At 39.9% G+C, this 26,581-nt stretch overlaps 1 protein-coding gene across 1 annotated transcript; it reads right to left on the minus strand.

Annotated features, from left to right (window-relative positions):
- Positions 1-26,575, minus strand: CHIC2 (cysteine rich hydrophobic domain 2). Its single transcript, XM_083460207.1, has 6 exons — positions 26,057-26,575; positions 11,301-11,355; positions 10,998-11,153; positions 6,422-6,478; positions 6,193-6,252; positions 1-1,798 (listed from the first exon to the last, which is right to left on the minus strand). The coding sequence occupies exons 1-6, from the start codon at positions 26,173-26,175 to the stop codon at positions 1,748-1,750; spliced, it is 498 nt and encodes a 165-aa protein (XP_083316333.1). The 5' UTR covers positions 26,176-26,575; the 3' UTR covers positions 1-1,747.
- Positions 26,576-26,581: the final 6 nt, after the last annotated feature.

The following is a 26,581-nucleotide window of genomic DNA, read 5'->3' on the forward strand; positions in this document are numbered from 1 at the left end:
TATAATGACAATAAAGTGAAACTGTATTTAAATGAAGGAAAATGGAATCCTTGCAGTGGGGTAAACTTTTCATAGTACAAATAGTAAGCAGAATGCATTTGTTGGCTATTCACATTATTGCTCTGCTACATGAAGAATGGGCCCTTAACATAAGTTATAGTTCATGTACGTTAAGCTCAAAAAAAACAACCCCAAGCTTTTCAGAAATAGTTGTATTAAGTAGGCTTTAACACAATATATGAAGATATGCACAGCCAAAAAACTAAAAACTGCCCTGACCAAAGCATACTATCACATATCCATTTCTTTTAATGCTTTCTTGTGCAAACAATAAACAGAAAGCTAACCATGTAAACATAGAAAAGAGAAAAAAAGCTGGGATGCAGTAAGTATTTATCCAGTACATTCAGTAAGCTATTCAGCCAATTCACTAATTTTTGATTTGAACATCTGATAAACAGATGTAAAAATCATCAACACATCTGTAGCTTCTGGTACAATGTTGTAAATGTTTTACATACAAAGACTCCACCTGAAATAATTATAGAAACTTAACTGTGCTCAAATCCCGCTGAAATGAATGGGATTTTAAAAGTTAGCCACAACTAACGTAACCCATCAATTTCAATAGGAATTGAGACTCCCTTTCTCTGACCTGGAGCCAAACACTGCAACATTTAAAAACTCAAACTACTGAAGTATTTAACAAATATTTTTTCTGGCAAGCTTGCATCCTTGTGTACTATTAGATCTAGTAAACAATAAAAACAGTAAAGCTGTTACATGGCATTAGCCACACAGTATGTACATACATAATTTCTCTCTCTCTCTCTCTCTCTCTCTCTCACACACACACACACACACACACACACACACAGACAGAGTAGGTGCACACATACAAAAAACTGGTCTATTCTGAACCAGGATTAAGAGATTGGGAGCAGGTTTGGAGATCACAAATTCCACTTCCCCCTCAATCCCAGTTCTCTTATTCCCAGCAGGATTGACCAGTGTTTCGTGTGTACCAGTCCCCCATGAAATACTAATTATTTTTATGATCCTGAGCAGTATTAACCGCTGAACACATGCAAATCTATCACAAATTCTTCTAGTGGAATACTAGCAATCCAATTTCAAGTTTCTTGAGAAGAACATCTTCAGAGTAGATGGTACTTCTTCATGGAATAGAGAAATGCGCAAAGGTGAACCAATGTTTGGGTATCAAGAAATGCTGCTCGTCGCCTCACAGGTGGCTGATTTACGTTCCAGAAAGGAGAAGGAAAAACTCTGATATATACAAGTATGTCGCTGGCAAAATACGCAGAGATTCAGAGAAGATGCAAGTGCATAGATTAAAGTGATTGCCAATTTTCACAATTTATATGGGGTTAAAAATAACTTCTCACTTATAGCTATTTTTGGTTTTATGTTTATAGCTATATATGTATATATACACGCACAGAAACACACACATACATAGATATATGTATATAGAAAGTCTCTGGAAAAATCAGGATACATCAACAACGGAAAAGGGACAGGAAATAAATTACACTGACGTCTGCGTGAAATGACTTCCGCAAAATTTGACAAAATGCACTTTGAACATGCCGTTACAAAAGAAAAGAATGAAGAAACCACAATATTATGTAGAACCAATGCTATATCATCACCAGGAGAGCACCAAGCAAGGCACCATTGGAAAAAAGACAATATACTTGGGTAAGTCTCTAAAGTAAAGCAAATGCTAATCTGGTCGGAAAATTGGTGTCTTTGGTAAAAATTCTATAAGAATGACCTGTGTAAAAGAGAGAAAGAAAGAAAAATATACATTTAGTGAGTAATTAATGGCACTGTCCATTTTTAAACATCTCAGCAATGTTAAAGCTTTTACTGTGCTAAAGGAAAAACTATGGATGGGATCCAAACAGTTATGTGAGGCACGTGTACCCACAGGCATTTTTCAGCACTCTCCCAACTTGCAATTCCCAGCAACTACTACTAGTACTACTACTACCTTTGGTCAAATGGAATCTGTTCCGGAAGTTTGTTCGGATACCAAAACATTCGAAAATCAAATCATGGCTTCTGATTGGCTGCAGGAAGCTCCTGCAGCCAATCAGAAGCCACTGAAGCCCCATTGGATGTTCAGGTTCCAAAAGAACGTTTGCAAACCAGAACAATCACTTCCGGGTTTGCAGCGTTCAGGAGCCAAAACGTCTGAGTTCCAGGGTGTTCAACAACCAAGGTATGACTACTGTAGTAGTATTAGTAATAATAATAGTAATAATAATAATACCCCACCCATCTGGCTGGGTTGCAGATGTAGCATGTAACCACCTAGAGCCAAAGTGGTCCCTTTTCACACAATGCAATGTTTTTGCTCTTGTAAGAGGTTGTGATGCTGCTATCATTATTATTTATCATCATCATCATCAATTAATTAATTTTCTATCCCACCCTTCATTTGAGGACCACAGAGCAAATTACAATATGAAGATACAAAAATGCCCAGCATAGTAACAAACAAAAATAATAACCCCACCACCACCTAGCACAGTTTAAAAGGACATAGATTGCTTAATAAGCCAAAGGGCAAGGGAGAAGAAGGATGTTTTTGGCTGGCACCTAAATGAAGGCACCAGGTGATTCTCCCTGGAGAGAGCACTGCACAAGTGGGGAGCCATTCCTAAAAAGCTCGTTTTTGTGTTGCTTCCCTCCGGGCCCCTCACAGACAAGGCACACAAAGATTGGTTTGATGTGTGAAAAAACACAAGTTCAAAGCCCTCCTTGTGCACACAGAACTAGTTGTCTTAACTATTTGCACGACGGCTTACAGATACATGCACAAGACTCATTCATGAATTTCTGAAAGAACCAGTTGCTTGGTTCATAAGGTTTTAGCCAAGTAAAATAAACACAGTTATTAATACAAAAATACTGACACAGGCAACTAGTCCTGCATAATGAGGGCAAATTTGGCCTATGCTTGCCTAACAGAGCCACAATGCCATAGGGTAAAAATCTTGTGAAACTGAAGATAATTTTTACAAGAGTTTCAAAGGAAACATGCCAGTGAGCAAGTGTGCACCTAAACAATTACAGCAGCATTCAAAAAGCTAACAACCATTTAAGTGCGACCCTTTAAAAGGAAGCTTTGTTAAATGTAAAAGCAGCACTAAGTAAGACTACATCAGTTGTGTAACTCAGTTAGAATTAAGTTAAGCTTACAATTTCAACATTTTCATCCCCAACCCCAACCCCACCATTCCCTTTTCTTTTGGCATTCAAGGGTTACTGTCTTCACCAATATAGATTTCTTACTTGAAAAACCTGTTCCAAGTATATCCATGAATACAGAGAATGATCACTTCATGTATTGTTTTGTTTCAAGCAGGAGCAGGGAGGTTACAACTAAGAAATGCTTTATCTTCCTATACTGGAAGTTTGCCTTCTGTTCTAACACTCTAAGCCAGCAGTGAGGAATTGAGGGCCACATTCTGTTCTGAACAACTTTCTGGGGCCAACATGCCACCGAGCTTTTACTGATAAGCATAACAGGAGTTGGACTTCCTGGGATTTGTATTCTGCTCCTAATGTCATCTGCCTAGGAACTCTGCTGGGAAGGAGACAACATCAATTCTGTTAATTAATTTTGGTTTACAGTCTTGGGGGAATAGTAGGAAAGTAGCTAACCACAGATGTAGATGGTCTCTCTTTTGGACTACCACATTTGGCCCCTAGTTACACATGTGATTGCTTCAACCATTAAAATGACGCTTTAGCAGGACAAGAGATGATCTCCCCGATGAAAACAAACAGGTCAGGCAGGAGGATCTGTTTATTCCATTTTCCAATTTATCTACCTTCCTAACTGTGGCAACACTGAGATGCTTGCCATGCTGTACAGCAGCAAGTCTCTCATTTTACTCAAATGCTTACTACCCTTTGCGGAATTGTGAAAGGTTAATATTCAGCTAGTTCTGTGTTTCTATTTGAGAATAACTTATTGTACTATAATGAACAACACAGAAAGTGACCCAAGTCTGTAGGCCTCCTAGACTGATCCAGAAGTAGTCTTCAACTACATATTGCCTATTTTCATAAAGGGGGGGGGGGGTGTTCCACTGAAGACAACAGCATGGACCCAAAGGTTCCCCTTCCATGAATGGCAAGTTTCTGTTTTGGAACCAACACATTGCCCTTTTCACCAAGTAAGTGTGCAGTTTAGTTGTAAAAAGTTTAAATACAGTGCTGTTGGTCTATCACAGTGGTTCCCAACTGGTGGTCTGTGTAACCAAGTGGTTCCCAACTTTATTTCTGGCCATGCCCCACCTAAGCATCTCGAAAATATTGATGCCCCCCCCCATGACATATAATTCTTATTATTCAAAAAGCGAACTTCTATAGGAAGTTCTTTAGGAAGCCTAAAAGGCCATTAACTGTTAATAACTCATTCTCAAATTGCCCCCCCTAAAAATCAAACTGCCCCGCTATCGCTCGTGTGCCCCACATTGGGAACCATGCATGTAACCCATTCAGGGGGTCTGTGGCACCATTCACATAACAAAAACTACCATAGAGGTATCCAAATTTTCAAAAGTAGGAGGTCCATGGCTTGGCTTTTGAAAAACAGGAGGTCCACAGTACTTAAGATATTGGGAACCACTGCTCTATCACATTCCCACCAATAATAAATGTTGCCTAAAGGGGTACCTGAATTTAAACTAATTTTTAAAAACAATTCTACATTGGGCTGGGAAATCACAATAACAACTTTCATCAATGCCTGAACACCTTGTTGAAAAACACTAATTTTAATTAGGCACATTCTCAACATAAATTTGCTCAGGACTGTGGCCCTCGAATGTGAGTGGATTTTTAAGAGACCAGAAGCATTCAGTAATGAAAATACAAAACTGAATTCTTTACACAGGCCAACCTCAAAAACCTGTGTCAAATTTTCTTTCTTGCCTCCAATTACTGTGAAGTTATCATGAGTCTATGATCATAAATTAACATGTTCACTATAATAGATGATCATAAATTAACATGTTAAGTATAATAGATGTTAAAAAGAAATAGTTAGTTGAATAGAACTACTCTGGAAAAAAGGCATTTTAGGAAGTCTTTTATGTTTTAGGCTAGATATAGGCCTTAGTACTTCCCCTTTTCTTCAGTGCTAACAGAAAAGATGATTTTAAGATAATTTCTAACTATTTAAGCACTGTTTTAAATCAATCTTTTAACATACTGTCTATAATGCATGTATTGTGTTAGAGAATAGACAAGATATATAATTAAAAGGCATGGATGTGTTAGAAATAGCTAAAGCTAGATGCCACCGGGAGTTACTCTTAATTTAATTGTTAACCCCTGCTTGTGTTTTTTAAAAAATTATAATACTAGCATGTTTTGCAAGGGCTTATTTGTTTTAAAGCAGTTAAGTATCTTTTCACATGCCACATTCCATAGACACAACTGAAAAATTTAAAGGCGCAGCAAAGTGAAATGAAATAAGAAAAAGTACAAGGACTGATTGCTGGGTGGGGTGTGGGGGACAGAAACAAATGCACCCCATGAAAAGTCTTTCAAGAAATCCTCCTCATCTTCTGTATAATCTTTAGAGCTAGAGAATGAGAGCCAAAACCGACACATCACGCTCTTATTATCAGGCCTGACTTTTAAAACATTTGAATGAAGCTAGTAAAAGCTCAAGTTACTTTCAAGACTGCTGAGGTATGGGGGCAGTTAAAATCGACAAAGTCTAAAGGTTTCCTAAGCTCCAACAGCTTAGTTGAAAGGTCTCCTTCCATACACTGAGACTCGATTAGCATTATATAAAACAGTCCACAACTAACTCGCTGCGTAACCAAAGTTGCAGTTATTCTTTTTATACAGCATCTGAAAATTTCACACCCCATCAACGCACGTTCAAGCTATTTTATCTTGGCAATTAATTTATTATTTTTCCCCCGGAACACAGTGAAGCCTTGTTTTCAAGTCATTCATAACTTTATAAATCAGCCCTGCGCATGAAACCATACATCTGTGAACCGTAGAAAATCCTTGCCACTCAGGCGATTAAGCTCCTGACACCTTTGCTGATTAATAATCGTGGAAAGAATAAGATCAGAAGCAAAATAAATGATCATTTAATAGAGAAATGCACAAAACAGCCCTTTAACTTACATATTCCATCATGTTATTCGATTCACATTTCCTTTTGCTTAGCCTCCAATGCAAGCACAGCTAGACAACAGGGAGAAAAAGGGGGAAGAAAAATGAGCTGTGTTTTATCGCCGGCACGGAGACTAGTCCATTTGTCCAGCTTTCATATTTCGCGTTCAACAAAAGCATCTGTTTCCATACTGTGCAATTCAGGCCCCAGCAGTACGAAGCTGCTCCCTGCGGCACTCACCTTGTGGTATAACCTATTGTTTTCCCATTCTAATAACTTCTCAATCGATCTTCGTGTCTGGAAGACAAATGAGAAAGAATTTTACTCTTGAGCAGCTTTGGAAAAAAGTTTGTTTTGCAGCTGCCTTTGTGTGGAAAAGGTGGCTGGGGTGGAAGAGAAACGTGGTAAAGGACAGCAACTTCAGTACAGGGTGGTCTGCCGTACTGCAAATTTTCTGGTATTAATTATAGCTAGGATAAAGAGGTGTGTGTTTCAAAAAATGGTTTCAGCGACCAAATAAAAAAAAACACTAAGAAATATTTAAATGGCTGGAAAATGTATTTATCTACAAAGCTGTACATTAATAAAAGGTTTTTAAAAAACCCAAAAGTGCTTTATTCACTAACACTGTTAAGTGAGTCAATTTAGATCCATTGAAGTTAATGGAACCAAGCTACCTCATAATTCAAGTAACTTGAAACAAACAGACTGCACATCAAGCATGGGATAGTTTCCACATACTGTGCGTAGACGTTATGATAACTATCATTCATACAAAATGCCGTGCTGTTGACTAATTTCACATACTGGAGCTCTAAAATGTTAATCTACGGTTTCTCATTAAAGCACAAATTGTTCCAGAATATTTGGAAATCTGCACATTGATAAGTCCCTTGAATTTAAGTTATCCAGCTTTAAGAGAACTATTTAAATCCCCTTGCACTAAATCTGCTACTCTGAAGATGCAGTTGGTGTTCTGATTTAGAAATACGTCCTGCTGCTGTTTATGGTCACTTGACTGCCGTATCATCGACTGCTCAGTAGTAAAATGGGATTTACTAGTCCTTATGAATAGGGAGGATAAATCACAACACCAGGTGTTGAGATGAGACCAGAGTTGCAGGTGCAGAGGCATGGATCACTGAGCCTTGTGGCAAATTCAACTTCATACAGCTGCAGCTTCCTTACAAGGCAAAGAGAAGTTGGGGAGGGGGAAAGGGGGGGGGCTGAGAAGCATCTTGCACTTCAACTACTGCTAAACAAGAGGTGCTATAAAATGCACACTGGTGCAGCAAGTGAACAAGCATGTTTTTTTAAGAACTACTTAAAAGCATTCATCATCAAACCTACTGAATATACACGAAAGGCAAAAAATACATATAGTGGTATCTTTTCATTTATAACAATCACAAGAGCATAAACCTGAACTCTAGCTACTTGAAAGAATCAACTTTGTTAGGCATGAATAATTATTAGGATTTTTTTTTTTTTACCTTTTCATTATATTTCGAAAATAGAAGGGATTCCCAAGAACCCTGGGACACATTTTAATAGCAAGGACAAAGTCATTACATTGTTTTTTAAAGTTCTGTTCCTTTTGGCCAATACTTTTTATTTTATTTTATTAAAGACAGTGCCTGCCCTCTAACAATGATCAGCAGACCTCACTTGTTTCTTTGTCAAGATAGCCTTTTAGAGTCTGCTCTCCTTTTAAATGAAAATAGGGCAGCAGTTATGGTCACACTTTTGTTAATTTAGTTGCCAGTCAGCTCCAAATCAAAAGAAAATAAGGCTGCAGAGTGTAATTAACATTCAGTTCAGTCATTTTGTCCCTTGTCTAGCCCCCTAAGCTTTGTTAAAATTGCCATCTGAATGCTGAAGGCTGTAGGGAAATCGATTTGATTCTAATCGCACCATGAAAAGAACATGATCTAACTGCTTTCAGCCCTCCGTAAATCTGTACTAGGTCTTTAGCACAATGCAACTTCCAATTTAAAAAGCACTGAATGTCTCGTCAATGACTTTGTGAAGAAAAAAGAACAAGGAGCAGACATAAAAATTCCAATAGTTGTTTAAGCATTAAAGCTCATTTGCATCACAGCAAACCTGAAAAGGGCTGACCTCTCAAACCGCCTCTCAGGTCTATGAAGTTGTAGCCTTGACAAGCTCACATTGACAGAGCTCATTGACTCTGAAAGGCTACTCTATCAATGGTGAAAAATGGCAATAGGTTCTACTCCGAGCAGGCATCTGCCTGCCCACCCGCTGCTAAACCAATGGCAAAACCGATTCAAAAATGTGAAGCTACCTTGTAATCTTCCTTGCTAGAACCTTTTAAATAATAGATTAAGACTGCTGTACAATTTAAATTTCACTGCCTGCACGGAGGGGAAGGAGAAAAGACAGAAAAGAAACCAGCTTCCCAAATACTAGGGGAGTTAAAACACTTTGCACCGTAGAAAGGAAAGTTAATACAGAAACTTAATGCAACACTACGCAGAGACATCTTTTAATGAAACAAATTTTAACATTCAACTATTGTTACTCGTATTGAGGGAATGAAGGACTTAACTATGAAGTTAGAAAGGGCACTGAATTTGAAGGAAACATATTAGCCAGCTTAAAACAAATTATTAGTAGTTAGTATTAAGCAGGCAACACAGATGTAGAAGACAAATTGTGCATCACTCGTATTTCAGTTTTAACACACTCTACTGCCAAAGCCTAAGTGTAGGTAACACTGTTGTATACCTCAAGCATGTAAGTTTTTCCCCCCTACAAATACTAATTTTGTAAATTATTATTTGTAAGTCGTCGCATGTACAAACAGCTTGCAACATTTATAAAATCACTCAACAATACCCAACCCCATCAGCCATACAAAAGGTGAATGAAAGTTTAAATGAAACATTAGCAAGTACCTCTCAGCCGGGGGAAGAAAAAGTGAATTAAAGAGCGTCGCACAATTCTCGACACCAAGCTTCCTTTTCCCTACTTGACAGGTGAAGGGGGGGAAAGACTTGCACGTGCAGCTTAATTAATCACCACACTTGACATCTCAATGATTTACAGTGAGGAGCAGGTGAGGACATTCAAAACCCAAAAGGGACTCTTGATTTGAGTAACTTTCCCAGCTGACGGGGATGACAACCCTGTAGATTTTCCATCAGTGGCATACTAGAGAGCACATTATTTGCCAACAACAACGATGCAGAAGTTAAGTGGAAGAAAGTTTACTAGGAAAATTTAAAAGGTAAACGTGGCAGTTGTTTCTTCTTTCAACATCATAGTTAACCATGAAATTTATTTTTGAGTTCAAAACCACTCTTATTGTGAAACTATACACAATTATTTATGTAAGCTGCATCAAACAGGGTTTAATACAGGAACTAGAGAGAGACATGATACACTTGTACACGATACACTTGTGGATGTATCCTTTGCAGGTTTGCTAAAGGAGTCTTACTGAGTTCAGTGACACTAACTCCTAAGCATGAATGCACAGATTTGCAACCTTTTCTACCTATTTTCTATTGAGTAAAAAGCTAAACAAGCCTAATGTAACAATGAAGTAGTCTTTTCCCTCGCTAGATTAAAAAAATTACAATTTAAATTAAATCATTTAAAATTCCAGATTGAATGTAATCTTTATACTAAATGTAACACTTTTCCTTCAGCAGTCACCTGCATCATATGAAAATCCTATGTCCCCCTGCCAGTAAATGCAAAACAACCGTTTTCAGATTTGGTACAACCCATTCTAAAGCACAAAGTGGGCATTAACTTAAGTACTTCAATTGCTAAAGAGCTCAAATACATAATACATTAGTCTTTAAGAACAATGTGTAATGAAACTTTAGAGTGCGCCAAAAACTTTTTTTTTTCCAGCTTTATTTTGTAATTTGCATATAGATGAGACCTAGCTGCTAGGATTTAAATACAGTGGTACCTTGGTTTAAGAACAGCTTGGTTTATGAGCAACGTGGATTAAGAATGATGCAAACCTGAAAGTAGGTGTTTTGGTTTGTGAACTTTCCCTTGGAATAAGAACATGTTTCGCTTCCTGTTGAGTGTGTTCCATTTGTAAATTGAGTCCCCCGCTACTATGGGAAAGCATGCCTTGGTTTAAGAATGCTATGGTTTAAGAATGGACTTCCGGAACGGATTAAGTTCGTAAACCAAGGTACCACTGTACTAGGAACCGTGAAAAGCCTTCATCTCAGGTTTGCGCATGAGGAAAATCTGTGGACATCATGTCAATGTTGAGTGGCAGGATGTCAACAGAATTTAGAGATCTTTTGTTTGGTGGCTAGTTATATATGCAACTTTTCAATGTACATTCACTTGTTAGAATTCCTACCAACCCTTCACCATAAATTCCAGGGCAAGTTACGGAAATTATAAAATATTCAAATCAATTAAATTACAGTCATGGTAGATCCTATCCAAGTGGGCAACGATATGTCTAAGCAACTTAGAAAAAATAACAAAAGCCTCTGATGGAAATTACAGTACCATTCCCTCAGTTCAACAGTTACATGAAGACAAACTAACACAAAATTGATAAAATCTTTATATTCACATTTAACAGTTGAATTTTTCACAGTGGCTAGTGTTAGTTTTCTATGTACCTTCAGCCACTATAGAAGTTGAAACCACTGTGTTAAGCAAGCCCAGGAAAGTAACATTAACATTCAAAATTAACATTAAAAAAAAGTATTTGTAAAGCAGAATAAGGCACAGAGGAAAGAAGTCTTGAACTTGGAAGCTGAGGTTATATGATAACCCATGTGGCAATGAGTATGATCAAACTTACTCTTTTACTGAGGCAAATCACTGGCCACATACTACAACCTAAAGTACAGCAGCAACAAAGGCAGCCACAAAGCAGCCATCGGACATTGACCGGAAGATTCTTCTTAAGACAGCTATTCACTCTGCTGATGCTGGCTTTAAACTCCTCAGGTGCAACCTGCAAGAAAGAACCATGAAGCATTGTGATAAATCTAATGTCTGATTTACATTAACAAATCCATTTCTGTTTTAAAAGCAACATTAAACTCACAAAATTACAATCTCTGTCAACTCTCCTTATGAATTTCAATCCACAGATACTTACTTTTCCTGTTAAGGACGAAGGAAATTCTGCTTCAAATTTGTTGCTCAGTCCAAACCTGCAGACAGAAAACGAACATGTTCTTTAACTCTACATGGTATGGCATGCTTTACAGGGTAATTTTATTTGCTTTGGTAAGAAAAATAAAGTCAGGGAACTGCATTGCATAACCATAAGCTCACAAGTGTTGGATGGAATATATTTTGTCTCCTTTAATGTTATGTATTTACTGTGGCAAGTGCTGTAACAGCTACACCAAACACTATTGATGCATAAAGTTGTGAAGCAAGTCTCACTGAAATGTCAATAATCTATTTGGAAAGTGCACTACCAGCTCAAAGTAGCTTATCCCTGCCCGTACGGGCCAGTCTTGACAGACTCTAGGGTTGTGCGCTCATCTCACTCTAGAGGCTGGGAGCCAGTGCTGTCCGCAGACACTTCTGGGTCATGTGGCCAGCGTGACAAAGCTGCTCTGGCGAGCCAGCACAGCACACACGGAAACGCTGTTTACCTTCCCGCTAGTAAGCGGTCCCTATTTATCTACTTGCACCCGGGGGTGCTTTCGAACTGCTAGGTTGGCAGGCGCTAGGACCGAGCAGCGGGAGCGCACCCCGCCGCGGGGATTCGAACCGCCGACCATGCAATCGGCAAGTCCTAGGCGCTGAGGTTTTACCCACAGCGCATGACATAAATATAGCTAAAAAAGTGAGAGCAAAGATTCCAGAAGAAAGGACAAAACTTAGGGACCATGAACACATTCTTGTGCGTTTCCAAATTGCTATGGATCTACTACACAATCCACAGCATTATCCACAGACTTTTTATCCTGCACAGTCTTCCGGCCTCATCTTACTTTGTTGATTGGGTTTAACACTTTTCCTCATTCATTTAAAACAAAATTTATCTACTAAAAGCAAGTGCAGCTGAAGGGATACCCGCATGCATTCTGACATTCAGAAATAACCCCGTTATGGGCGAGTAGAAGAGACAACTGCTTGCAATCCCATTATTCAGCTGACTGCATCTTTCTGTTGTTGGATTTGTCTGTACAGTGGTACCTCGGGTTAAGTACTTAATTCGTTCCGGAGGTCCGTTCTTAACCTGAAACTGTTCTTAACCTGAAGCACCACTTTAGCTAATGGGGCCTCCTGCTGCTGCTGCGCCACCGGAGCACGATTTTTGTTCTCATCCTGAAGCAAAGTTCTTAACCTGAAGCACTATTTCGGGGTTAGCGGACTCTGTAACCTGAAGCATATGTAGCCTGAAGCTTATGTAACCTGAGGTACCACTGTACAGGCGTCTCCCCACTTACATGGGGGTTACATTTCTGGGTACCGCTAGTATATGTGAAATCGTGTATCATGGAGAACACCATCTAAAAAGTCTGTAAATACCTTCTAAACTTCACCAAGCGCCACCAAAAATCCACTAAACTCGACTACAATCACTCCCTCCAAACCTCCTTTCTCAAACTCCAACTCTCCACAGGCCTTAAAAGGTCAGTTCAAAGACTCGTGGGATCACAGTTGCAAAGGCTCCTGGAACTGCTAGTTGTTTTCCTGCTCTTTTCGGGCCTTTTTTCTGCTCTTTTTGGGCCATTTTTGCAATTTAAATCAGTTTATTTCCCATCACTGCGCACATAAATGGTTGTGCACAACCCAAACACATCTACATGGGGAACCTCAAGAAATATGCAGTCCTCTACAAAACTGGTGGGAAAGGTGAGATTATTCATGCATGGCCATTCTCAGTGCCATACTATCTGAGAATGGTACTGTATTGTTAGGGGAAACTAGTTTGGCATGCATATGGCTAGCATTTGCGAGGGAACTACAGACAACTGAAATTCCCCAATATGTGCCCACTACCACCTGGTTTTTTATGGACAGGCTTCGCTTCAAACAGGGAATCCCAAGACCACTCCAAGTTGCACTAGCTGGCAATTATTTTCTAGCTCAATTCAAGGTGCAGACCACCACCTTTAAAGCCTTGAAAAGTCTGGAACACTACACCTGCAAGAATGCTTCCCCCCACACCTGCCAACATAGGCAGGGAAGGCCTGCTGCATAACATCAATAGCAAACTCGGGCGATTCAGTGACAAAAGGCTTAAGAGTCAAATTGGTGCCACTGCAAAGAGGGATACATCAGCAAAAATAAAATAAAATAAGAAATAAAATAAAAATCCAAAACGAAAACCACCAACAGACCAGCAGGTATGCTATAGCTTCCAGAATGTTAAGCATCAGAAAATAAAACTGGGAAAGTGTGTGCATGTGTACACGAATGTGAGTGAAACAGAGATAGTGAGAGAATTGGCCCACGTAAGCCCCTTACAGATTACAGTATCTTGAAGGCTTAGTAATGCTAAGCCTATGGCTGACACCCTGAGCACTCTTGTTAGGGGGTGAGGATGCACTGCAACACTGTGTTGCAGATCCTATTTGATCTACCTGTTGAGTAACTACATTAAGTGGCAACTTTTCCATGAACATTCAAAGTCTTTTCAACACTTTTCCCCAAGAAACACTACTTGCATTCCTCTTGTCTTCAGTTTTAGGGGCAAGTTAAAGCGTTATATTTCCGATTAAGCAACCGAGCCACTTTTCTTACCATTTCTATTGCTATCTTTGTATTTTAGTTATTGTACTTTGCAATGTTTTTATTGTTGACTGCTATATTTGATATTTTATTGTAGCCACCTTGACAAAAATAATAAAGGACTGGCAATGTATTTAAGTATAAATAATGGTGTCTATCGCCAGACATGGTGCCAGAGAGTGCAAACATGTCTACCACATAAACTGTAAAGTGAGCTACTGTGGAATATGTAGTGTAATGAAGGGCAAGAAACTGGGATCTCAATTTGCAGGTATATTGAGAATCTTGCAACCCTCGGTTCCAAGCCAGAGTGTCATAACAGTGTAAATTTGCAGCTGGGTTAGAAAGCAGTTTGCAAGTTCTTTAGTATATGTGCACCTCAAAAAGGTGTACAGAGGAAAGAGAGCCACTGGAACTCTCCCATAAGAATTTAGACACTTTTGAAAAGTATTGAAAGAGTATACAAAGTGGACCAATTCTTAGGACACTTTTTTAAGAAATGGAAAAAAAAGAAAAGAAAGGCAGCTACTGTATGTGTATGAATGTTTGACTGATGCAAAGTTACATCAAATAAGCTATACACTTCAATCACATTCTAGTTATTAATCAGATTTATGAACAGAAGATCTAAAGTGTAAGCCAAGGAACTTCAGCAGAATCTCTGGAAGTAATCATGTCATCCTTAACCATAAGTGACTCTGCAAGGTCAAGCGGCTGCATTTGAAATATCTTAAGCTCTTAGGGCATGTGTTATTCTCTCATCTTGACCTCTTTCTTTCTAGTAGTCAAAAAAGTCTGACCTTTTGCTCCCAAGAACACAATTAACTGTGGAGAAGAGATTACACCATAAAAAAAGAATCATAATGAACCATGATGGCCTGATAATTAGCCACTAATAACTCCCATGCAGAGAATAAGAACATAGGAACTGGGATAAGTGCTCTACAAAGTGTTAAAAATATGTGCAAGACTTCAGGAATTGGTCCTGTGGTTGTCCTACCACATCTAATTTTCCCCCTAAAGTCACTGGAATAACTAGTGGTCCAGACGTACCGGGGACCAAAATCAATTTCACGCTGGGAGAAGCGAGGTTCAAAGTTTTGTATACTTTATCCATAGGAACTTGGGCCTCGCTCTCTCGCTGACAGGGATATCAAAAACTTCTACAACACACAGAAACCTGAAGCCAAATACATTCCGAACACCACAAAAGCCTTAAAAACAAAATGTTTACTTTTCTTTCTTGAAATTTAGGACAGAAGACTACCCAGCTGAATGAATGAAACCAACTAATTTTTTATATTTTTTAAAAAGTGTGGTTTTAAAAATATGGGTCAATATGAAATTTAAATTTAAAACATACAAGTTAAAATCTATACTTCCCTTCAGTGTGAGTTTATCAGAAAGCCTATATATATATATATATATATATATATATATACACACACACACACACACACACGTATATGAATATATATGAGAGATTTCTGATCATTACAAATACAATGCAGTAGGCTATGTATCACATTTGCTGTTTTGGCAAATTATGAAATTTATGATTAACATGGAAATTTATTTACATGTTATGGAAAAATACTGCTTTTGCCCAATTAATTACCACTTTTGCTTCTAGGTGGTTTGGTATGTTTGTGCCAAAAAACAACACACTTAACTCTCTATGATCTATTTGTTCATATAAGTGATACAGTGGTACCTTGGGTTACAAACACTTCAGGTTACTGACTCCGCTAACCCAGAAGTAGTAACTTGGGTTAAGAACGCTGCTTCAGGATGAGGACAGAAATCACAACGGCAGCAGCGGGAGGCCCCATTAGCTAAAGTAGTACCTCAGGTTAAGAACAGACCTCCGGAATGAATTAAGTTCTTACCCAGAGGTACCACTGTATTGCATAGTGTCCTTACATGCAGAAATCCAAACAATTTGATAGTTGTATCTCTTTCACTAAGTCTTTATGCACCTAGGTATTCTGCATATAAGCATTACTTGGCTACAGATCAGTGTGTTTTAATTATGACAGCAACCAATGAGGCATATTTATTCAGCAAATGCCCAATTTACAAGACAGGAAATCTGATTTAAATCAATCCATCCTCACAGCTAGCAGTCCAATAAGAACAAGACAAGACAGATAAGAAGCAAGTTTCCTGTTCTCATACTTTAACAAATTTCCATTTGTAGAAAGAGGCACATTTGCCAGCAGCCAAGGCGTATCTATGCTTGCAGAATGCTCACTCACATACACAAAGTACCCTTCCTTTTCACTCCAAGGTCTTTTCTATTATGTCCAGCATTCCAAAGCTCTCTTGCATAGACAAGTTGCATTTATCCAGCAACTTTAAAAAATGCTACAACTGAGGGCAGTGACAGCACATAATACATGCTACCCCACTAGTGTCGCATCTGAGGCTGCCCTATTTTAAAAACATTTATTTTCTACCGCAGCAGCTTAGAGGATCAACACAAAGTTCCCTTTGAAGGAAAATCAAGGATGCATGACTGAGAGGTCTACACTTCTATATGTGCGGCCATTTCAACAACAAACTTGTCAAGGTGAAACCTTAATAGCTATTATCACTCAGTACACACAAGTGCTATATTACCACCATTTGAAGAATTCATAGTTATTGCCTCATGTGAATTATTCATGCCTTGAGGCAGAAAAATAAGGGGATGGGTCCAGAATAATAACAATAACAATAACAATATAATTTTATTATTTATACCCCGCCCATCTGGCTGGGTTTCCCCAGCCACACTGGGGAGCTTACAGAATATGTAAAACATAGTGAAATATCAAACATTTAAAACTTTTCGATACAGGGCTGCCTTCAGATGTCTTCTAAAAGTTACATAGTTCTTTATCTCCTTGACATCTGAAGGGAGGGCGTTCCACAGGAAGGGAGCTGTAATAAGGCTGTAAACCTATACCTGCTTAACTGAGAGTAAGACCCACTGAACTCAATGGGATTTACTTCTGAGAAGACATGCCTATATTGCCCTATAAGTTAGTTACACTTAGGTCATATAGAAATCAATGTGAAAAATTCAAGTCCCACTGATTTCACTCATTGATTTCCCTAGTACAACTAACTTTACCAGAGCTGTTCTGTAAAAAAGAATAATCACACATTCCAGGAAATGAGTCTACTCTACTACATTTTATAATAATAAGAATAAAAATAAAAATAATAACAATTTACTATTTCTACCCCAGCCACTCTGGGCGGCTTCCAACAGAAGGTTAAAAATACATTAAAACATCAGTCATTAAAAACTTCCCTAAGGGCAAATTTCTCCTCCTTCCCACACAAACCCTCTAGAATAGGGGGATCCAACTTTTCATACAAAATGGGCCACAAGAGTACTTAGACATGGAACCTGTAAGCCACACACCACCTTGCCGTGCAGAGGGAATGGGAGGGAGGCCAAAATTTGACACAACCTAGTCCAGCCCTCACACTGCCATCCCAAAACTGGCTAAGCAAGGCACTGGGCTTTGGAAAGGAGGTAAAAGGAGCTGTCAGGGTCCTGGAGGCCTCCCTCCCCCCTCCTTCCTAAAGCTGGGAAAGAACTAACTATACTTTGGGAAGGAAGCAGGAGACCGTGTCAGAGTCCTCATGCCTCCTTCCTAAAGCCCAGTATTTCACTTACCCAGCTTGGGGAAGACAGCACAATAAATGGTAGGGATGTCAAATGTTTCCAAGGGCTGCCCAAAAAGGTCTTGATGGGCACATGTGGCCCTCGGGCCATGCACTGGACCACCATAGAATCACTTCCAGTAGAAAGAAAATTTCAGTTTTTTTCAAAGCAGAGGTGAAAGTCTGTTGTACGGCAAGCTATGTTCCACCTTCACAAAAATAAGAGGTTTCTATACCCAAACTCCACACACTTTTCTCTATCTTCCATCTGAGCAAGCAAGAAATATGAGCACAATTCAAGGAAACATTCCAGCCAGGCAAAAGCCCTTGAGGAAAGCATGGAACAAGGCTGTTGAAAGCTGTTGCCTGGACAGAGGTGATGGAGCCTGGAAGAGTCCCTCCTCTGTATTGCAGAAAGAGTCTTGCAAACCCTCTAAGATTAACAAAAGGAATTCTGTATTGAAAAACCATCTGTATTCGGCTCCTGAGCCAACACCAGTCCTCATAAATAGCGTTCATGTGATCACTGGAACCAAGTTGAGTCTCTTCAAAAGACATTCCTCCAGAAAGATTTCAAGCATGATAGTATTGGGGAGAAAGTCAGGTAAATGAACTATAAGGGCTGCTTCCGACAATACAGCTGTTAGCAGCAATACTTATGCAAGCTAATCTCTTGACAAAAGGGGAAACAACTATCCCACCCCACCCAGCAAAAAAAGAAAGCACGCCACCCCAACCAGCAATAAAAATTGGGAGGGGTGGGAAGCCCTTGGCAAGCAGAAAGGGGTCCTGCTGCCCAAAGACAGCATCCCAGATATAGAATCATACAACTGCAGTAGTTGGAAGGAACCCCAAGGGTCATTGACCCCATGCAATGCAGTAATTTCAACAAAAGTATCCATGACAGATCCAACCTCTACTTAAAAACCTCCAAGGAAGGATATTCTACCACCTTCCCTTCCACAGTCAAACAGCTCTGTCAGAAGGTTCCTTCTGATGTTTAGTCAGAATCTCCTTCCTTGTATCTTGAAGTCATTGGTTTGGGTCTTACCCTCTGGAGGAGAAAACAAGTTTGCACCATTTTCCATGTGACAGCCCTTGAGATATTTGAAGATGGTTATCCTATCTCCTCTCAGACTCCTCTTTTCCAGGCTTAGCTTACACAACTTCCTCAACCATTGCTCATAAGCCTTGTTTTCTAGACCCATGATCACTTTGGCTGACTTCCTCTGCACATGTTCCAGCCTGTCCATATCCTCCTTAAATTGTGGTGCCCAGAAATGGACACAGTACTCCAGGGCAGGGGCTGAATAAGGCAGAAAAAGCAGTACTATTACTTCCCTTGATCTAGCCACTATACTTCTGTTGATGCTTATTCATGTTACAAACTGATCCATGTTGCAATTTTCACTGAATGTCGTGTGGAAGTGGTCCTACAAACAAAAGTCTGTTTGAAAACAGTGTTGAAACATACTCAATTTTAGACAAGTTGATAGAAGATCCAAGTCTCAGTGCTGATTTAACACTGGAATTAACTATATATCCTGAAACAATGCATGATACTACGAGTTATCAGTGTTTTAAATGGTATGACAGATGTGTTCGGTAAACTCATGTCTGAAAAGAACTGTGATCTAAAACTAAGTCATAGCATGTACTATATTATAAAATATTGATGCTTCGGAAGAAAATTATTAGTGCAGATGGGGGTGGGGGTTTCTGTCAGTGCTGATCAGTCTACAGCAAGCCCCATGGTAGCACTTTGAGGTATCAGCAACCAGCTAATCATCAATGCTTCCAAAGATTTCAAACCATGAGGCAAAGAAAAACGGGTTACCTGATGTCATTGTGACATAAGGTAAATGACAGGCAGTTGGTCCCATCAACCTGTCAAAGTTCACCCGCAGAGAGGGGAAAGAGATAAGGAGCTGACCCACTGGCCAAGTCCTGCTCTTCCCTCCACATTAAAGTGTTGTTGGTTTATTTTATATGAAAAACATATGCTCTAAAAGAGAAAACTATCCTGTTCTAAGTATAGAAATATTAAACAGATTCAAAGTTATGATACAACAAACATAAAAATTCAGGCTGTAAATGAATGTTATATAAATATTAAATGCATGTTTTGCAAAAAGCATTCAGCCTGATTTAAAATAAAATATGCTAGTTATTCCTTTTAAATTGTATAATTACCTAACTTATTATGTTTGTCAATTAGGTCAACTGAGCAACATTCCATACCTTAATTAACCATTTTCTAATCTAATCAAATTGCTCTACTGGAATGGCTAGGAAAAACAAAGAGTATTGTCTTGTTGAAAGCTAACAGATTTTTTTTGTGGCATAAACTTTTGTGGATTAGAGTCCACATCATCAATGAAGTGATCAGAGGAAATAACACAATCTTCTTAGCTTGCCTATGCTATTTTCACACCTGTGCTAGAAGAGAAAGTGTTTACTGCTTACTGATCAAGCTTTCCCCTTCCACTATAGCTGTTAAATTAGCAGGTTTGGGTTATTGCTATTACTGCTGTTTTGAATAGTCACTTTGAACAGTGGGGTCAAATGACCATTAAATGGTCCTCTAAATCCACACATCTTTTTTGTAAAGCACTTTGAGGTTGTTGTTGTTGTTTTACAATCAAGCAGTGCACAAATTTCGTGAAACAAATCTCTGGTAACTTGACGACTCCATTCACCTGATGTAGGAGGCTCTCGTCTATGAAACTTCTATGCCACAATCTGCTAATACTTTAGGCCAGGCATGTACAATCTGCACCTCCTGGCCGAATTTCAAAAGCTCTCTGCAAGCTACCTCTTTGGACATCTGAGAAGAGTCATCTGCCCCACACCCCACAATCCACTAAGCCAGTGGTTCCGAATCAGCTAAGTACTGCAGATACCCTGTTTTTCAAAAGCCAAGCCACGATACCTCTGTGGTAGTTTGTGTTATGTGAATGGTGCCACCATACCCTGCAACATGTCCAGTGCAAAACCCATGCAAGAGCATAGAAGGTGTGGGAGAAGCAGGGAAAGGAAATGGGAAGCCCTGCCTACTAGCAGCATGCAGCTGACAGATTACCCTCAAGGGAATACGGTGTTCCTTACCCCCCCCCCTCCAAGTTTTCAGTGCTAAAAGACTTTTGTGCATGTTTGCTGTAATCAGGAAGAGACTAGCATAGTTACGTCTCTGGAATTTCCTAAAACAGTGCACTTTTATACTGGGTCTCCTAGGCATGCAGATTATTGGGCACTGTATACGGAAGCTAAAACAGAATCAGCAGTACAGCTCCAGAAGATACTCTGATGGTGTATTATCAGCTGGTGTAGATCATGCAGGAAGATATTCCCGAAGGCCAGAATCCCTCCTGAGAAAAAAGCTATATTCTGTAACAACAGCAACCTCCAAAACAAGCCACCTTAGAGAAATTCATACAATACAGCATTGGCTGTTTATTATTTTTGTTCTCAATGCACTTTGTAAACTCTCTGCTAGGGATCAGGTCATTTCTATGTTCTAAAGACAGCCAAGCAGAGTCCTGAGACTACATAAATGTTAATATTAACATTTAACATGTCTTTGTCATTTTATGGTAGGGATTATTTTTTTTAAAAGACAAAGGAGTATATTTATTTAGGTTGTTATTACTTATCAAGGTTTTGATATACGGTCTGTTATGCAGACGTTTCAAGGCAATGTACAGTAGGACCATAAAATGCAAACCAAAGATATACAGATACAATTAAAATCAAGTGATCAGCATTCTTCACTTTGCTACTGTATCAGTTCAGTTATGCGGACACAAATAGACACTAAGCTATGCAAATCCTTGAAGGTAAATTTGCAGACATATATTTGATCACTGAACTGATATAGCCATAGATACTGCTAACCTAGCATTATCATACCACACTACACTTCCCTAAAGCAAATCCAAATGGCAAGCACAAGCTTAGTCTGTAAGCCGGCCTTCACTAACCTGATATTCTCTAGCTGTTTTGAACTACAATTCCCATCAGCTCCAGCTGGAATGGCCATGCTGGTTAGAGCTGCTGAGAGTTGTAGTCCAAAAATCTGGAGGTCACCAAGTTGGCAAAAGCTGCTGTAAGCAAATGTGCCTACATGTGACCTCAACTGCAAACTATGGAATAGACCTATAATGATCAAAAAGACCTTTAATTAGACAGATGACCCCTAAGTGGACTATACTTCTGACTAGAATTCTATTAAAAGAGGATTAGACAATTTCATGGAGGAGAGAGCTATCACTGGCTATTAGCCATGACGGCTAGGCTCTGCCTCCACAGGTGGAAGAAGCAATGCTTCTGAATAACCAGCTGCTGGAACTCACAAGAAGAGAGAATGCTCTTGTGCTCAAATCCTGCTTGGCTTCCCACAAGCATCTGCTCAGACACTGAGAAAACAGGATACTGGACTAGATAGGCCTTTGGCTCTTACATTCTTATTAGAAATAATTCTCAAACCACTAGACAGTCTTTTTAGGGTATCTAGACCAGTACTAGCTAGCAGGGCCAGTGGAATGCAATAAATCCAGGAGGTCTAACTTCAAGGGCCATTCTAGCCCTTAATTCATCAACCTCAATTCCTCATCTGTACAATGTGAATCATAACATTAAAAGTTGTAAGGGTGAGCACAGTATCACACTTAATTAAACATGGCATAGAAGTGATAAATAATAGGATCAAGAGCAACATGATGGATAATTGGTTAATTTAATTTTCATTGTAGAAAGTCTCTCCAACAGTAACTAGTTTACTATGAAATCTAAATTTAATACCAATGTGTTAAAACATACATATTTCAAACTGAAACTAATATCCTTTTAATAGGCATTTAAAAAGAAAAAATTGTTTACGTAAGAGCAATAAACTGGGATGAGGGGGAGAATCTGACATCTGAAGTCAGATATTATAAATATAAAATAGGCCATATCCCTCTTGAACCAAAGAACTGACAAGCTTTTAAAAGAAATAGTATTCAGGTATCCACAATCATCCACTTAAACTTGGTGATCTTGAATTTCTCAATAACTACCCAAATTCTACAGCGTGTTCAGGTTCTCAGGTTCTCCAACCAAACCAGAAGACTGTCATGAGGGAAGATAATCCAGACATCAGAAGTTTGATGCCATGAATATTTTGATGATATTCAATTTGCCTGCTCCTTTCCTTCTTACCCTAGGGAAAATGTAAAGGTTCTAAACCAGTGTCTAAGATCAGTGAAGGACTGGATGTGGATTGACAAATTGAAGCTTAATCCAGACAACACAAAACACAGATCAAGGAGTGACAGTTCAGCTTGTTTTGCATGGAGGTTCTGCTATCAGGTCTACAGTTAGAGAGACCTCCTTGGCCTAGCCTTGATATTGGATGTTGAGATGGCAGCTGTGACTATGAACATATGAAACAGGTGCAACTGGTGCACCAGTCTAGAGACACATGATAAAACATGCCTTAGTTATCGCATAACTGGACTACTGTTGATGGACTTTACATGGGACTGCCTTTGAAGAGAATCTGGAAACTTCTGTTGATACAAAAAACTGTAGCAAGGATTCTGACTCTAAAGCAATTGGTTCCTTTTGCTCCTCCAGAGGCACTGCCTACCAATTCATATCAGGATCAATTCAAAATGCTGGTCATTATATTAGAAACCTTGAATGGTTTAGGACCAGGATACCTAAATAACCTTCTTAATTTTGTTTGGCCCTGCCAATCTTTTGAGATCAAAGGAAAGAGGCCCTTTTGCACATCCTGCCTCCATCTATGATACACTTGTTTGACAGAGATGCATGAGTGAGCCTTCTCGGTTGCTCTGGTGTCCTTCTTGACCTTAATATATTTTTATTCCAGCAGGTATTCCACCTGACTTATTAAAGATTCCTACTTGTTTTTATGGACTGTTTCCTTTTCACTGTTCTGTCTTCATTTTGCTTTTCAAATTGATTTTTAGTTGTTTTCCATTTAATCGTTAGGACAGAAATTCTCTGAGAGAGATATCAATACATACATTAATGTCCCTGAATACATACAGAGAGCCAAACAGAAAGCCATTAAGTTTTGCAATTCTACCCACCACCAACCATAGCTGAAAAGAAAAATCTGTAGTATAAATGTATGCGGGCTGCATGATCAAAGTATTTTGATCATCATTAACCAACCAACTAGTATACACACACATTCAGGAATGACAGCATGGAAGACTTCATTTAAATAATTAATTTAAATTAATAATTCTCAAGGTGCTTTAAATCAATCCATTTCAAGTAGCATTACTTGTTTGTACTACTGGCTATATCCCTCAACATCCTGGAAATACTCCATGTCAGGAACACAGGACTGCATACTCAGTGTAATCCTAAACTTGTTTCGTCAGAAGTAAACTTCACTGAGCTCAATGGGGCTCATTCACAGATAGCTATAGAATTTGCAACCCTTATAATAGGAAATGAGATCTAGTTTAGAAAACAGCAAAGTAAGTGACCCAGATCATATACTGTACTATAAATGCACTCATAGTGCTCTAGACATGCCTGTCATTTTTGTTAGTTGCTGTATTTTAAGGGGAGTTTTTCACATCATAACTACTTGGCAGAAAGCTGAAACATGTTATTATACGTGTAGGTTGAGACTATGACTAATAGAAGCATTAACAACTTACATTCATCTATAGCACAGCTGGTCATGTATAAAAACACACACTTATCCAAATCCCAAGTGTTCTACTTCCTGACATGTCATAATTATTTGGTTTAGTACTTTACATTCTGCTATTAGTCATAATGAATCTCATTAGCTTAGTTTCCCTATTGACCCAATGACAAATTGTGTTTGTATGGAATGCTAGTAAAAAGTGGAGTATGCTCTACATACAAGCATAGCAATAATGGACCTGAGATCACATCCCTTAGCACTAGGGAATACAATTAAATCTGTGAGTATGCACAGACGTTTTGGAATTTCCCAAAACAGGGAAGTCTATGTCCAAACTTGTGACAAGCACAAAATGACATTAAACTTCCCTAGACATACATAATTCTTCATAACACACTATTCCACAACAGAGCACCTGACCTGCCAGCTGTACTTCTAGGTCCAGAGAGACAGAAGAGCAAAAAGCATGAATAGGTTGGAAAGCTTAAAGCTGCCTGACATTCACACAGCTTGATGAACAGGGCTGAAAGTATATAAACAAATGAATATAAGAATATGGACCAAATTTTAAATGATGGGTTGAATCAATCTCATTTATCTACTCTATGCATCTAAATACATGGGGGATGGGCACAGGAAGAGCTGGAGCTCCTAGCAAATCCTAGATGGAGCACACTGGATCATAGAATCATGCAGTTGGAAGGGACCCTGAGGATCCAAACCCCTGTACTGCAGGACTATGCAGCTGTGGGGCTGAACCTGCAACCTTGGGATTATCAGCACCACACTCTAACCAACTGAGCTATTTGGGTTTTTAACAATGTGAAGAGAAAAGAGCCTGGATAATAAACACAAACCTCTGAAAGGTGAGTAGAGAAAAGAGAAAGACAGCTGAAAACCCTCATTCTAAGGATATTGTTCAGAAGTACTATAACACTTTATATTACTTTATCATGACCTTGGACAATACACCAAAACTACAGTGGTACCTCGGGTTACATAGGCTTCAGGTACATACGCTTCAGGTTACAGACTCCGCTAACCCAGAAATAGTACCTCGGGTTAAGAACTTTGCTTCAGGATGAGAACAGAAATCGCACGGCGGCGGCACAGCGGCAGTGGGAGGCCCCATTAGCTAAAGTGGTGCTTCAGGTTAAGAACAGTTTCAGGTTAAGAACAGACCTCCAGAACGAATTAAGTACTCAACCCGAGGTACCACTGTATTCTGATGAGGAGCAAAATCAGTCCTGCTTCCCATCTGGATCCACTGAGTGGATTGCAGAAGCACAATTCCTTTACCTCTCAGTTCATCCTTCCTTCCTTCATGATGACCGACCTCACAAAGCTAAAGCAAGAACAAAACAAAACACAGTGCCACTACACTGTGGTAGCACAGCAGCTAAGGAAAAGTGAAACAGACAGGCCTGAATTCGAATCTCACCTCGGCTTATCTAAGGGCCCTAAAAAAACAACCAGCTTCAGACCCCACCCCATTCGCAACACGGAGAAAAAAGGCCTATCTTACAGAGCTGCTGCAAAAGCTTGCAGAGACGGCATAGCAGCTTATATATATATATATATATATATATACACAGAGAATTGCTGCAACCCTAAGCGGGATGTGTACTTTCAGCAGGCTTTGAAGGCGGAAGGGTTGCAACGAAACTGGACTGCAGAAATCTCCCGCGGAAGGTCAGAGGTGCCTCGACAGGAAGGTGCCAGTTGGGCCCTGCAGAAGCAGCTCCTCGTTTCCTCTTCTCGCCGCCCTCCATCCCTCTTCGCCCACCTCGCTCCCACGTCTCCCAGCTCCCTCCCTTCCTTACACAGTGACATGGCCGGAGCCGCGCACCACCACCGGGTCCGGCGAGTGCTTGAGCAGCTGCTCCTCCAGGGCCCGCTCCTCGTCCTCCTCTTCTTCGTAGATCTCGTCGAAGTCCGCCATGGCCGGGCCAGGCCGGGCCGCGAGGAAGAGGAAGAAGAAGCAGAAGAAGAAGAAGAGGCCGGGAATGAGAGAAGGAGAGAGCGAGCCAAGAGCAGCAGTAGCCGCCTCTTCTTGGGCCGCCGCCGCCTCCTCCGAAGCTCCGAGCGAAGCAGCCACCGAAGCTTTTCCCTCTCAGGGCCGCCGGGAGGAAGCGCCCGTCATGGTCCCGGGGAGGGGGAAGAGAGAGACGGACAGGAACAACAACAATAACAACATCCGCTCTCCGGCGCCGCGGCAGCCACTGACTGGGAAGCCGAGGGCGCCAAGCCCCGCCCCTTTCCTCGCCGCGCGGCGCTCTCGCAGGAGCACGCGCGCACGCGCGAGAGCGAGGTAGCGAGCGCACGCCGGCCTGAGACGGCGAGGCCGC

This window comes from Podarcis liolepis, assembly GCF_965112155.1.
Source record: "Podarcis liolepis genome assembly, chromosome: 9".
NCBI lineage: Eukaryota > Metazoa > Chordata > Lepidosauria > Squamata > Lacertidae > Podarcis > Podarcis liolepis.